A 14570-nucleotide genomic window follows, 5' to 3' on the forward strand; every position below is an offset into this window, starting at 1 on the left:
ATGACCGTCCTTTATTTTTCAGTGCATTTGTTTTACAATATATTGCTATTACTGTCATGGGATTAATATTATAACTATTATTATGTAGTAGTGTAATGTAGACAGACACAACTAAAAGAGGTTTGTTTAATTTGCACACTGAATATGGGTTGGAGCTTTTAATTTTGAACTCTCAAAGTGCACCAGATTGATGAATTTAACATTAAAATACACAAAATTTTATTTTTGTAAAATAGAACCCCCCCAACCCCCCTAGAAGGCCTCAGGTCCACCCACAACAGATTTACCAAAATTCCTGTGAGAAACACTGGTATTGCTATGCCAATGCAGTTTATAGCTTGTTTTTTGGATTCAGCACTGTGGAGTATAGTTCAACTGTATTAAAAAAATGACAATTTTGTACTTATTTCATCTGTTAACTCTCACTCGTTCCTGCTCGTTCATTAGTTGGGGGGTGGGGGGCGGTCAGGAACCTGGATATTGGATAGAGGGCGCTGGTCCAAAAAAGGTTGAGAGCCACTGAGCTTCTGTGGTGCAGTTGCTAAGCATCGAGTTTCAGACACAAACGAGGAGGCTGTTGGCACGGCGGTAGAGACAGAAATCCAAATTTAAACCTCAAAACAATAAAAATGCCTGGCACGGCTGTCTCAAGGGGCATCAAGCACCCTATCCATAATCAAATTTCGGAGCTCCAAAGAAAAATTCAACTTCTGGGTAAGTTTTTATTACTGATTTACTAATAAAGACTTACTAATTAAGCTAAACCAGTTAACGTTAACTTAAAACTTGCTTAAATGTTCAGTAATATTGCTAAAGTAGTGGAGTAATAAATATTTAAATTGTTTTCTTATTATTGTTCTTATTAATCATGTATTCTCAAGGAAAGAGATTACACCTGTTTTTCACTCTGTCCACTAGAGGGAGACAGAAGCGCGTATTTCGAAAGCTCTCAGTCTGCCATCAAGAAGAACAGAGAAACCATCTTTCAGCTTAGACATGAGAATAAAAACCTGCACAAGAAACTGGCTGAGGTCAGACATTATGAACACGCACACACATATGTAATGTTAAAACATAACCATATAATTTAAGTAACGTTGTAGGTGTATTTGATGCATATATTGGTCATGGTTGTCCAGGGAGATGAACAAGCAATCAAGGATGTTTTTCATGGCCGTGGGATTGAGAAAGCATCATTCAGGAACATGTCTGTTAAGGTGGGTTATTTAAAGTTATTTAAAAACGTTTTTTTTTTTCACTTCTTTCACTTGTACTCTCCAGTTAAATTGCCCGTGGTTACAGAATCACCTGCATATAACTTGTGGTTGACAGAAATTTTTGTTGTGCAGTCAGCTCGGACGGTGCTGGAGAAGGAGGTGTCTGATAAAATAAAGAAGCTGAATGCTATGAAACACACCACTCAGACACAGAGGCAGCATTTTGAGGACTTGAAGCTCCAGTACCAGAACATGAAGCCACAGAGCAGAAGCCCTCTGCCTGACAACCAGAAACTAGAGGAGGAGGAAAAGGTAGAAACTGTATTTTTTTTCTGTGCATTTTGGGTGAACACTGGTGAATCGTACAATTTAAGAATCGTCCAGGTTTCCAATGGAAAAAAAGCAGTTAGAAAATGAAGCCTTTTTTCCATTTAAATCATTTTTGTCCCAATTTCTCTTTTCTGTAGGCTAATTTAAAAAAAATAAAAATAAAAAAACTGAAAATGATCCAGTCCAAAACCATGCCCACAATGTTTTATTATTACTATTATTATTATACAATCTAAACAATCCGCGAAAATAAGATTTTTTTGCATACCATAATGAGAATTACAGTAAAGAAGGGAACACTGCCAATAAGTTTCCCTAAGTGGTCATTCTTCCTATGTAAATTCTCTTCTTCCTTCTCTCAAGTCTTTCGTCTTCCTCTCTGTCATGATTAGTGGTAAGCAGAGTGTTTACCCGCCCTGTATTGATGAGCACAATTAAATATGTTAGTTCAAGCAAGAAAATGAATGAACTTGTGTGCTTGTTGTATAGAAATTGCGCATTCTGGAAAACCGATTGGAGAAAACGCAGCTGAAACATCATGAAGCAGAGCACATAATGCGAGGATACCTCAAACTGAAGGACCACCTACAGGTATCTGAGAAAGAACAGATGAACTGGATTCATGTACAGACTGACACAGCACACAAACATAAACCCAACATAAACATACAAACATATTATAAAGCATGATACCCCATATATGTGATGGGGAAAATTTAAGCAATCCAGTTTATCCAATGACACTCATACACTACCATTCAAAAGATATTCTTATTCTTATAATAATAAGAAATGTTTCTTGAGCACCAAATCAGCATATTAGAATCATTTCGGAAGGATCATGTGACACTGAAGAGTAATGGCTGCTGAAAATTCAGCTTTGATCACAGGGAAAGATTACATTATAAAATAGATTAAAATAGAACAGTTCTTTTAAATTGTATAGGTGAGCATAAAAGACTTCTTTCATTAAAGGGTTATTTCAACCAAAAATGAAAATTCTGTCATTAATTACTCTTCATCTTCGGAACACAAATGAAGATCTTTTTTATGAAATCTGAGCGCTTTCTGTCCCTCCATTGACAGCTACGCAACTACCACTTTCAAGCTGTTAGGGAGGTGCAGGGACAACAGGAACCCAAGAGCAGATCAATTGAGAATAGGATTTATTGTCCAAAAGGTTGAAGGAAAACAATGCAAAACATAAAATAAATTGGTAGCCGAGCCACCAAGTAAGAGGGCGAGACAGAGGTGAAGTCCAATGGACAGGCTGGGGTCAAAACCAGTAGCGGACCAACAGTTTCAAGGAAGAAGCCAAGGCAATAGTCCAGGACGAAAGCAGGGGGGGTCAAAAACCAGGTGAGCAAGCTGAGTCGAGATAGGGAACAGGAACTAGGCAATAGTGATGTTACATATGACACTGAAGCTTCAATGCGCGTATCACATAAGCGACACAGTTTGTAGTGAAGCCCCGTATCGAGGCGTGTATTGGTTTACTAGAGTCACGTGATCGATGACAAACGAAGCCTCACTTTCTGTCCAGTCACGTGCGCGTTTCGCTTTGGGTGTCAGAAGGCTCGAACTACGAGTCATTGTTACCTCGGTCTGGTTGATATTTACAATTATTGATATTGACATTTAATAACAGACGATCCTATCAGACAATGTCCTTATTCATTGTGTGTGGGGGGAGAGAGAGAGAGAGAGAGAGAGAGAGAGAGCCTACATTAAATTTTATTGAATCATACGCTTATAAGCTATTATATTTTATTCTCACACTTTAATGGGAAAATGAATTTATTTAATGAACAAATCAAACACAAACACGTAAGGCATTTATTTGTACACATAACATTGAAACTATGGAGTGTGTTGTGGTTGCTTCATCTGCCAGAGCTTCTAACACAGGCTTCTGGCTGCTTTATTTTAAATAAGCACCAGGTGGCGCTGTTCTCGACACTCTCAAAGCTTTGAATCTTTTCCCGGAACAGTCAGGGGGAAGCCTCAGTGATTCATGAGGGTTCATTTCCCCATCCCTACTAGGCAAATAAACAACAAAACAGGATTAAATAATCAGACAAGGCTTTAAAGGTTTAGAAGCAACCAAAACAAGACTTTCAGGCAAGGGGACAGTGATGAAGCTGACGGAAACCAAGACACACTGACAGAGAACCAAAGAAAGAGAGAAGCCTAAGTAGTGGAAAAAATCAGTGCGGAAAATGGGAAACAGGTGTGTGGGTAATGAGAGCGAGAGCACTGATTAGGATGGGATTCAGCTGTGATGGTAGAGTGAGGTGAACTGACAATCAAGACACAAGACAAACACAGCAGAAAGGCTGAAGATCAAACCAGAGTCCTGACGCAAGTTCCAGAAAGGTAGTATAGACATTATTAAAGTAATCTGCTTTGCGCAAAAACAAACATAATTTACCACCTTATTTACAAAATATTAATCTCCAGCATGCGCTTTTGCGTAAACACAACACACATGCGCCATAGTGCTCTCATGAACGCGCAATGGAGATTAATATTTTGCGAATAAAGTGGTAAATTGTATTTTTTTGCACAAACAAAGCACTCGTGTCGCTTCATTAAGTTGAGGATAAACCACTGGAGACACATGGATTATTTTAAAGGAATAGTTCACTTTAAAATGAAAATTCTGTCATCATATACTCACCCTCATGTTGTTTCAAACCTGTATGAATTTCTTTCTTCTGCTGAAGAGAAAGGAAGATATTTAGAAGAATGTCAGTAACCAGACAGTTTTTGGTACCATAGACTTCCATAGTAGGAAAAAAATATACTATGGAAGTCAATGGGACCCAGAAACTGTGGTTACTGACATTCTTCTAAATATCTTCCTTTCTGTTCAGCAGAAGAAAGAAATTCATACAGGTTTGAAACAACATGAGGGTGAGTATATGATGACAGAATTTTCATTTTAAAGTGAACTATTCCTTTAATGATGTTAAATCATGATGTTAAATCATGAAATGATGTTACTCCCTTTCTGGGGCTTGAAAGTGGTTGTTGCATAGGCTGTCAATGGAGGGACAGAAAAACATCTTCATTTGCCGAAGATGAACGAAAGTCTTAAGGGTTTGGAACCACATGAGGGTGAGTAAATGATGACAGAATTTTCATTTTTGGGCGAACTTTAAAACCTTGGTTAAAACAGTTGAAGACCATAGTAATTGATTGTCGAGTTCACACGCATGGGTTTAGTTACCTATGATCACGCGCGTGAACTCGACAATCGATTACTATGGACTTCGACCGAAAACAGGAAGTAAATACAGGTATGTGCGCTGGCTGAAATAACATCATTTTTATTCATATCTTCCACATCTACTGCAGTCAGATTCACCCATGTTCACTCTGAAGGAATCACTCACATTAGCTGTGCACTTGTAATGACACATCAAGGATGTTAAGAGGCTAAAAGCAGGTTTAAAACTTGCCCCATTGAAGTCAACAGGGTGCAAATTTTAAAAAGAGGATAACACGGTGTAGGCAACACCGATTTTTGACGTTGTTCTCTGTACTGACAGCACTCCAAATTTACACAAAAATGAGCTCAATGTTAAAATTGACCGGAGTTCTCCTTTAAGATTAAAACTCACAGCGACCCCAATCTTTTGAACAGCATGGTAAATAAACATTTATGATTATCCTCTTATTTGTTTCTTCAGGAAGACAGTCTTACATTTCAGCCCCAGCTGGACAGGATGGAGGCAGAGATCCACCGGCAGACACAAGTGCTCAAAGAACTACAGGTCATGAACAGTGACGCTCACTTGTCAAAGGATGCAGCCAAGGTAAAGACAAAACATTTAATAAATGATAAAAAAAAAATGTTATGAGATGTAATGATTCTCGTAACGAGTAGGGGTGTAACTCCGGTGTCCTGCCCAAATTCCCTCCGTTTGCCTTTATCAATCATGGCCTACTAATAAGAATCCTCAATTGGCTTTATCACTCTCTCTCCTCTCCAGCTATAGTGGGTGTGTGGTGAGCGTACTGGCGCCATTGTTCTGACAGTGGATGCTGCACACTGGTGGTGGTTGAGGGGAGACCCCCTGATCTGATTGTAGAGTGCTTTGGGTGTACAGTAGTACAAAATAAAGCGCTCTATAAATGCCTCATTTCATTAAGGTGTGTGTGTGTGTCCAGGCTGAGCTGCAGCTTCAGGAGGAGCAGGTGTACAGAGAGCGCAGAGAGCGAGAGAAAATCCTCTCCCGCTACAAGAAGCAGGCGGAGGAGAGGATTGCTCAGGCAGAGAGGATGAAGAGAAGAGTAAGCATCGTCCATCACTCATCAGCTAACAATGCAATACTCTAAGAACCATACAAATATGTGTGTCATACTAGTAGCACTTCTCATGTGAAGTGCACAGGAGACTGGACTCGCAATTAATGTTAATAGAGCTTGGTGTTAGGCATGCTGCAAAGCTCACAACACACAAATAATAATAAAATAGACAATTCAACTATTTATGAGTATATACTACTCAAAAGCTTGGATTAATTATGATTTTGTAAAGTCTCTTATGCTCACCAAAGCTACTTTTTTTTTATTGAGAAATACAGTAATATTGTGAAATATATGATAACAATTTAAAATAGCCTATTTTCTATTTTAATATATAATTTATGCCTGTGATGCAAAGCCATATTTTTCGTCTTCAATGTCACATGATTCTTCAGAAATCATTCTAATATGGATTTGGTGCTCAAGTAACTTTTCTTATTATTATCAATGTTGAAAAAGAGTTTTTGCTGCTTAAAGGGATATTTCACCGCTGGAAAGATGAATGTGTATTTAAATTAGGTCTTTTATGTAGTAGAAATGTGAAATTATTTTAGAAGTTGGTGCCTTCTAGACTGAGAAAAGCCAGAAAATGTATTTTTGGCTCATGTGGATGAAATACAATGAGGGAGGGAAGCATGGTCATTCAAAAATACTACCGGGTTTCTACTGATACAAAGCTTAATGATAATCGGTGAAGTATCTCTTTAATAGTTTTGTGTGAACTGTGATACACTACCGTTCAAAGGTTTAAAAAAAAAAAAAAAAGAGAGAAATTAAAACTTTTATTAAGCAAGGATGCATTAAATTGATTAGAAATGACCATAAAGACACTCACAGTTTCCACAAAAATATGAATATTTTCCATTACTGATAAAAACCATTATTAATAATTGAGCACCATTAATAATTGATAATAACTGAGCATCAAATCAGCACATTAGAATGATTTCTGAAGGATCATTCATGTGATGATGCTGAAAATTCAGCTTTACCATCACAGGAATAAATTACATTTTAAAATATATTCCAATAGAAAAGTCATTTTAAAACAATAAAAATTTAACACAATCTTCTGTTTTTTTTTTTTACTGTATTTTTTATCAAATAAAGGCAGCCTTGGTGAGCATAAGAGGCATCTTTCAAAAACATAAAAAAAAATGTTTTAAAGTCCCCATGAAATCAAAATTGACCCTATTTACTTTGTTAGCGCATATTACTAGTCTTGTGGTGAACAATTAATCCGTGCAAGAAAATATTTAAAAAAAATTTTTTTTACCATGGTAATCTTTAATCAAAATCTGAAAATGCCCCTCCCCTCTGCATTGGAGGACCTTCTCCGATGACGTAGGTTTGAGGAATTGGTTTGGGCAACGCGTAACCACTCCCCTCAAACCGTTAGTCTGCTATGAGCAGAGATGGAGAGGAGGAGCGCTAGAGTAAAACCCTGCCCTCTGTTCAATATTCTGTTTCACTGGGAAATACGTCATAACACTGGAGAAAAGTCGTTTGCAACTTCCGGTTCACGGGGACTTTAAGTATACTGACCTTTTGACCGGTAGTGTATCTTTCTCAACATTTATTTTAGATCGTTCTTTTCACTAAGCCTTCTCCGCTTGGCCAAAAAAGGTTTCTCAGAATGATTTTGTCGAGTTTATTCAGCCATCTCCCCTCCATTCCCCTTCCGTCTGTTACGTCTAGCCCCAGTGGGCGGCCATGCACCCCGATGAGCTGAGCAGCGAGGCCCAGCGCAGTGCCAACGCAGTAGAAGAAGTGGAAGCCATCTCTACTTTTGAGGAAGCTTTCCAGCAAATCAAGGAGACCACTGGAGTCACAGACTCAAGGGTGAGGACAGATTACATTCAGTTGTCTTCAGTGTCTATAGATTACTCCTTGTTAAGCAATGTTAATTCTGTTCTTGTGTTAAGCAATGTTTATTCCGTATTTCTCTTGTAATAGGAAATAGTGGACCGGTTTATCTCTCAGGGAGAAACACAGGAACATTTGGAGAAGATGAAGGCAGAAAATGAGAGAATGCTGCTTCAACTGAAGGAAGAGAGGAATACACTGCAAGCTCAGCTTCAGGATATGAAATACTCACGAGAAACTGAACTCTTAAGGTGAGAGCAGACATTGTAGGCAGTATGAAATGAATACTAGTGCTATGATATCACTTCACATGCTCTGTTATTGTGGCTGAGTAATAACATAACATTATTGTCCTCTGTCAGCTCTCTAATTCTCTTCTGTGCATGTGTTTGGTTGTTTAGCAGCCAGCAGATGCTGCAGGATTGTGAGCGTCAGCTGCAGCAGGAGCAGCTGCGCCGTGACGCAGTTAAAGATCGTCTGGACAGACTCAGACATACGCTAAACACTGTCAAAGCAGGAGTGAAGCAGCTCAGTGACAAACTACAGCACATACCACTGGTACGGTACTAATGAATCTTGTCAAATACATAAACCCCCTGGTTTCACAGACAAGGCTTAAGCCGAGTCCCAGACTAAAATGCATATTTGAGCTGTTTAAACTTAACTGTTTTAATATCTTCAAATATGTCCGTGACATTGTCTTTTTTTTCTATGGTATGTTTATAAAAGCTTAGGCCTAATCCAGGCTTAATCTAAACCCTGTCTGTGACACCAGGCCTAAACATACTCCACAAAACATGGCTTTTCGTGAACCTGGTTAAAGGGTTAGTTCACCCAAAAATGAAAAATTCTGTCATTACTCACCCTCATGTCGTTCCAAACCCTTAAGACCTTCGTTCATCTTCAGAACTAGGGGTGTCCCCGACTATGGATTTTCATAGTCGAATCAGAATCGCCAAATCTTGCCTATAGTCGACTAATAGTCGAATCATGTGTATGGGGGTGGGGGCGGGGCTTTAACATTTCAAAGCCGCGATGTACAGAAAAATCACACAAAGATATAGAAGAAAATGTATAAAAAACATTTTGGATCAATAAAACTAAAAAAATTACATAAATAACTCCAGAAACTGCAGACAGGATTTGCATTTCACATGCAAATCAAATTAAATCGGCTAAATTACCTGTGCGAGCAGGCTCTAAGTACAGCACAACATCAATGCACCGAAAAAATAAACAATTAATTTACAAAATTAAATTAGAACAGAATATACCTTTCTAATAAATAAAAATACGAAACGAAATAAATCAGAATCAAGTCACAAAATGAGGAGCAAATGTGTGCAAAATGCAGGAGAACATATATTCAAAACACAAGCCACAAATAGATTAGATAACCCTGACAGATCAATAAATAAAATAAAAATAAAGTAGGGCTGTCAAAAGATTAATCGCATCCAAAATAAGTTTGTTTACTTAATATATGTGTGTGTACTCTGTATAATTATTTTGTATATATAAATACACACATGCATCTATATATTTAAGAAATATTTGCATACATATACAGTATATATTTATATATAATTTATATTATATATAAATATAATTTTTTTTATATATAAATTACAAATTTTTCTTAAATATATACAAGCATGTGTGTGTATTTATATATACAAATTTAATTATACACAGTACACACATATTTAAACACAAACTTTTATTTTGGATGCGATTAATCTTTTGACAGCCCTAAAATAAAGAAATTATTAAAATAACGATAGTAGCCAGAATTTTCAACTTTGTCTTTTTAACTGCAGAAACAACAAATGCTAAACGGGAGTTGCAGTCTTTTTAGCTAAAATGTTCACAGCATCCAAAAATCAAATGAGACCTGGCTGAAAAGTTTTGAAATCACTTGTAGCCTACCCTACCTGATCGAGAGAAAAAAAATCCAGTCTTTCACTCTGTCTGTGTCCGTTGGAGTCTTTTGTGCGCGCAGATAAATACATTCTAAAATACTCATTGTTAAAAACGTTTAACGACTTAATCTCCTAAAATAGTTAAATTAAAATATCAAATTATGTAAAGAAAACGCTTTACTATTGGAACGCATTGCTTTCATGAATGTCCCGTGGAAAACCAACTTGTTAACGTTGGTCGGCAGAAGTGCGATCATGGTTTTCCTAAATCCAGCCTTGGAGAATACCTTTCTGATGGTGTACATTCACACTTAAGATTTTCTTATCCCAGACATCGTTAAAGATTTAAATCCTTGCCGCCAAGACGCTCCTGGATTGAAAGTGAAACTTAAATCTGTCACGGGGTGTTTTGATTTATTCACGCACGTTAAAAAATATTTATTAAAAGCTTCTTTCTTTGCACATTTTTATATACAGCATTATCAGAATAGGCTGAATATTAACGTATTGACAGAAAACCGGTAGTTCTATGTTAAATCAGACATTGAGCACCCTCATATAGCCAAAGTGGCATGATCCTTGTTTCATAACACCTCTGCGAAGATTCGACCGTGAGATCGGTAGTCGAATCAGGCTCCTCCAATGGAAGCATCGAATCTTCGACTATTCGGGGTCACCCCTATTCAGAACACAAATTAAGATATTTTTGATGAAATCCAGTGGCTCAGGTGGGGCTCCATTGACAGCTATTTAATTAACACTTTGAAGGCCCAAAAAGGTAGGAAATACATCGATAAAATACTCCATGGGACTACAGTGGTTCAACCTTAATTTTATGAAGCGATGAGAATACTTTGTGCGCCAAAAAAAACAAAATGTCGACTTTATTCAGTAATTTCTTCTCTTCTGTATCAGTCTCTCTAATGTGCGTTCACGAGAGCACCACGAAGCATGCACGACCTCGCATGCATCTTCCTGCTTGCAGGTTATATGTCAGAACGCCAGCTGCTGCGTCATCACCACACACACACACACACACGCGTATGCGTTGTGGTGCTCTCGTGAATGCGCGTTGGAGACATACATAGATAGTGTATTAGAATTTATTTTTATTTTTTTTTAAATTTAGTAGAAACTGCATAAGAAAAATTCATTAAAAAGTGTCCAGGGATGTCTTCTCTTTAGTTAGTGATTAAGGAAACGTTTTTACACTCAAACGATGCTTGCATGAAATGTATGAAGCTGAGCAGAGATTAGAAATATCTGAGTATTCCTCTTGGTCTCTGTCAGATGAAGGGTCCGACACCACAGCTGTCTCCAGACTCAGAAGAACAAACACTGCAGCTGATGTCTGAGGCTGAGCAGAAACTGATGCTTCTGAAGGAGGAACTGCAGGGCAAAGATCTGGCAACCATCCTGAAGGAGATGGAGGAAGAGGAGGTGAGGAACAATGATTAGTCAAGTTGCTGTTATTGTATTTTGGCTTGTTGAAGATTTGTAACTAGGGAAACATTGACTGTTTTGTTTACTTTAGGAATATATGTCATATTTTACTTTCTTGGAAGTTGTAAAATAACGCTTACTAATATGTTGTTTATTTCATGCCCCTTTGCAGTTCTCTGCCAGGATAGCAGGAAAACTACCCCAGCACAACACGCGCATTCAGTTGCATGAGACCCAGAAACAGGACTCTGTTGATGGTGAGACACTAGCTCATATCACCATGGAATATCATTTCTGCCACATAAAAGAAAAATCATGCTTTGGTGAAATACCACGTTATAATTATGAGATTAAAAAGTCTAAATGTTTTGTCACAATTATTATATTTTTTCTATAACTTTGTTTTAATTTCATCTTTTCCCATCTTTTTATGTTATAATTGACTTTTTAATTTAAACTTTTTGTAATTATGACTTTTCTTGATCATTTACATTTATGCCATAATTGTCATAATTTTGATTTTTTTTGTAATATTTATGACTTTTCCTGATAATTATTATTTTGCCATAATTGACTTATCTCAGAATTTCAATGTTTTGTAATACTTATGACATTTCTTGATTCATTTAAATATTTTATGCTAGAATTTACTTTTCTATCTCACAATTTCATCTTTTTTCCCATTATACTTTATCTTGGGCACTCTGATTTCCATTTTGCACCAGTGATCACTGGTTTGTGAACTTGGAAAGCTCTTGACCAGGAACGGCCATGTGTATTTTGATGTACACAGTTCAAAAGCTCCCTCTTATCAAGATGTTCACCTGTGCTCTTCTGATTTAGTTCCATTCCTCAGTCTGTTCTGTTGTACAGAGTGGTGGTGGATTTGTTAATGTCTCAAAGGCCAGATCACATTTACGTGTGATTGTGTGTGTGTGTGTGTGTGTGTGATTGAGACTGGCCTACGTACATGGGAACTATGAATGCTGTTGATCCATATGTACAGGGAACAATAACAGAACCATTACGTTTAGCACAGAGCTGACACACACCTTACACACCACCTGCATGTCTTTTCTGTCAACAGATGAGGACGACAGTGGCGACGATGAGGGTGATATCATCACCCGTGTCACCCTGAAGCAACAGTCGCAGTCAATCATTGACACAAACACCAAGAGGAAGACTCGCATTAAAAAGAGGAAGGGCAAACTCTGATCTGATCCAGATTCGAGACACTGGAGTGTTCATCAACCTTTGACAGTTTAAAACATGATCAGCTGTAGCTTTATCTCCCTTCTGTATGTCTGCACATTAATGCTTTGGAAAATAAAGGAATTACTCAGTTGATGTAGTTTGATTTTAATACTGTAAATGTATTAGCTGCGTGTTTGTGCATGATTGCTTGCATGCCAGAAGACTCTTAACGTGACACCTGGTGATCTCAGTTCTCACATGACACATGTGACGCCTGTGTTGAAGATAAAGCCGAGATACGATCTCAGCACAGAATTTGACAAATGTCCTGTGGGTCCCTTGATTGTTGCTAGAATTGATTGCATACATGCGCACACCGTCAGTGACGTTTATAATTTTACAAAAGAATGCTGATCTTTTGAACTTTCCATTCTCGAAAAAAAAATGATCACTGCTTCCACACTTAAAAAATAGCAGCAAAACTGTTTTTACCATTGATAATAATAAAAAGAAACGCTTCTTCAGCACTAAATCAGAATCGTGTGACACTAATGATGCTGAAAATTCAGCTTTGATCATAGGAATAAATTACATTTTAAAATATATTCAAAAATACTTTATATTGTAATATTTCACAATGTTGTTTTATTGTATTTTTGATTAAATAAACGCAGCAGCCTTGATATGAGTCTTTCAAAAACATTTAAGAAATCTTACTGACCCCAAAGTTTTGAGTAGTAGTGTATAGTGTAAAATTAATCTACAGTGATCATTAATTCAAAATATATATATAAACCCACAAGAAAATGGAGAACATGTTTTCTCTAAAGGCATTTACACTCTTCAGAAAACACCTGGATTTTATCAATGATTTGACATCCGCATTGTACTTACTCTTAATGCTCAAATCGTGGATGTCTTCATAACAGAGATAGCCTATTCAGAGGATTCTTTGTTGGCATAATATTGTTTCCTCTTTTGAGAATTGTTTCATAACAAAACATGATCACAGTCATTTTTAAGGTAATACAGTGAATCAATGAAATTCCTGCAACATTTCCATGTACAGGTCAGGTTCCTTGTCTATATTACTGTAATGTCCTTTCCTGACCTTGTTATATAACACTGGAGGCACTGAAGCAGAAAACAGTGTGACCGGCTTTAGTACACCAAGGTATAAGAGGGTGTGTGTGTGTGCATTACATTAGGCCTCAGAGCTGAAGCATGCGAGAGATAATAAAGTTATAATCCAGGGTTCTTTTCTGTGCATGTCATGGTTTTATCATCCCCATTGTGCCTCTATTTCGGCTAATTATCAGCATTAATTAATCTTTATTCACAGTTGTAAATTAGAGTTTAACACCACAAATGAAATCACTGCTGGTTTATTTCTGATTTGACTGTCAGCCAATTAGTTTTCTGTTCTATCTCTCCTAAGAAAATAGGGGTATGTAAACAATATCAAATATGAAATGTTGAGGTGTAATTGCAATGTAGTCATTTGTAATTCAGATATTCTGCATATGTTTTGATGATGATACTTGTGCATGAGCTTCACACAAGACTCCAGAGAAATGTGTGTGTCATGTATTTAAACAAAGCATTTTCCTGTTAAATGTCACATTCCGCAAATACAGGACACTTACATTAGGTAAAATTCGCTGTAGTCTTTACTGACATTGCCCGTAATGATTACTGAGATGGCACATTCGGACGGAACTAAAATCACTGAGAAGCTCGGGTCGGGTAATAATTAGGCTACTATAATTACCCCACCTCTCCATGTTAAACTAATCCAGTCCAATAGGGCTTAGGACAGAGTGTTGTGAGATACATTATCTAACATGAAACTGACCTATCATGACTTGTAGCCAGCTTTTTTCCTGTATAAATGTTTGGCTACTGTTAGGCTACACTGTCAGAAATAGGGGTACAGTAGGAGTCAATTTACGTCCCCCAAGGTACAATCTAACGTACCCCATAGAGCTTATTATTGGACCTCAAGGTACATATGTGTACCTCTTTGAGGGTCAAAAAGCATTGAAAGGTAGGCCTACATGTACCGTTTATTTTAAAGGTTAAGGTACAATATTGTACCCTTGAGGGTACAGCCCCAGTGACAAACCACTGTACCCCTAAAGGTACAATTATGTACTTTATTTCTGAGAGTGTAGGCTACTGTTAATTTATAATCATTCCTTTAATGTTAATTCACACAAATCAGCGTAATATATAGCCTAGGCTATATAGCTCATACAATAATCTGCTGAGGTTGATTGCC

At 37.3% G+C, this 14570-nt stretch overlaps 1 protein-coding gene across 2 annotated transcripts; it reads left to right on the top strand.

Annotated features, from left to right (window-relative positions):
- Positions 1–506: 506 nt before the first annotated feature.
- Positions 507–12724, top strand: odad3 (outer dynein arm docking complex subunit 3). 2 transcript variants are annotated; one of them, XM_081380703.1, is made up of 13 exons: positions 507–714; positions 919–1031; positions 1140–1217; positions 1350–1529; positions 2037–2138; positions 5243–5368; positions 5724–5846; positions 7560–7703; positions 7818–7978; positions 8129–8285; positions 10940–11089; positions 11265–11349; positions 12180–12724. In XM_081380703.1, the coding sequence occupies exons 1-13, from the start codon at positions 630–632 to the stop codon at positions 12308–12310; spliced, it is 1635 nt and encodes a 544-aa protein (XP_081236829.1). In that variant the 5' UTR covers positions 507–629; the 3' UTR covers positions 12311–12724. The 2 variants fall into 2 exon arrangements, with proteins under 2 accessions (XP_081236829.1, XP_081236830.1); XM_081380704.1 differs by having other exon boundaries at positions 517–714; positions 8132–8285; positions 12180–12440.
- Positions 12725–14570: the final 1846 nt, after the last annotated feature.

The sequence above is a fragment of the Scardinius erythrophthalmus genome (genome assembly GCF_964197995.2).
Source record: "Scardinius erythrophthalmus genome assembly, chromosome: 12".
NCBI lineage: Eukaryota > Metazoa > Chordata > Actinopteri > Cypriniformes > Leuciscidae > Scardinius > Scardinius erythrophthalmus.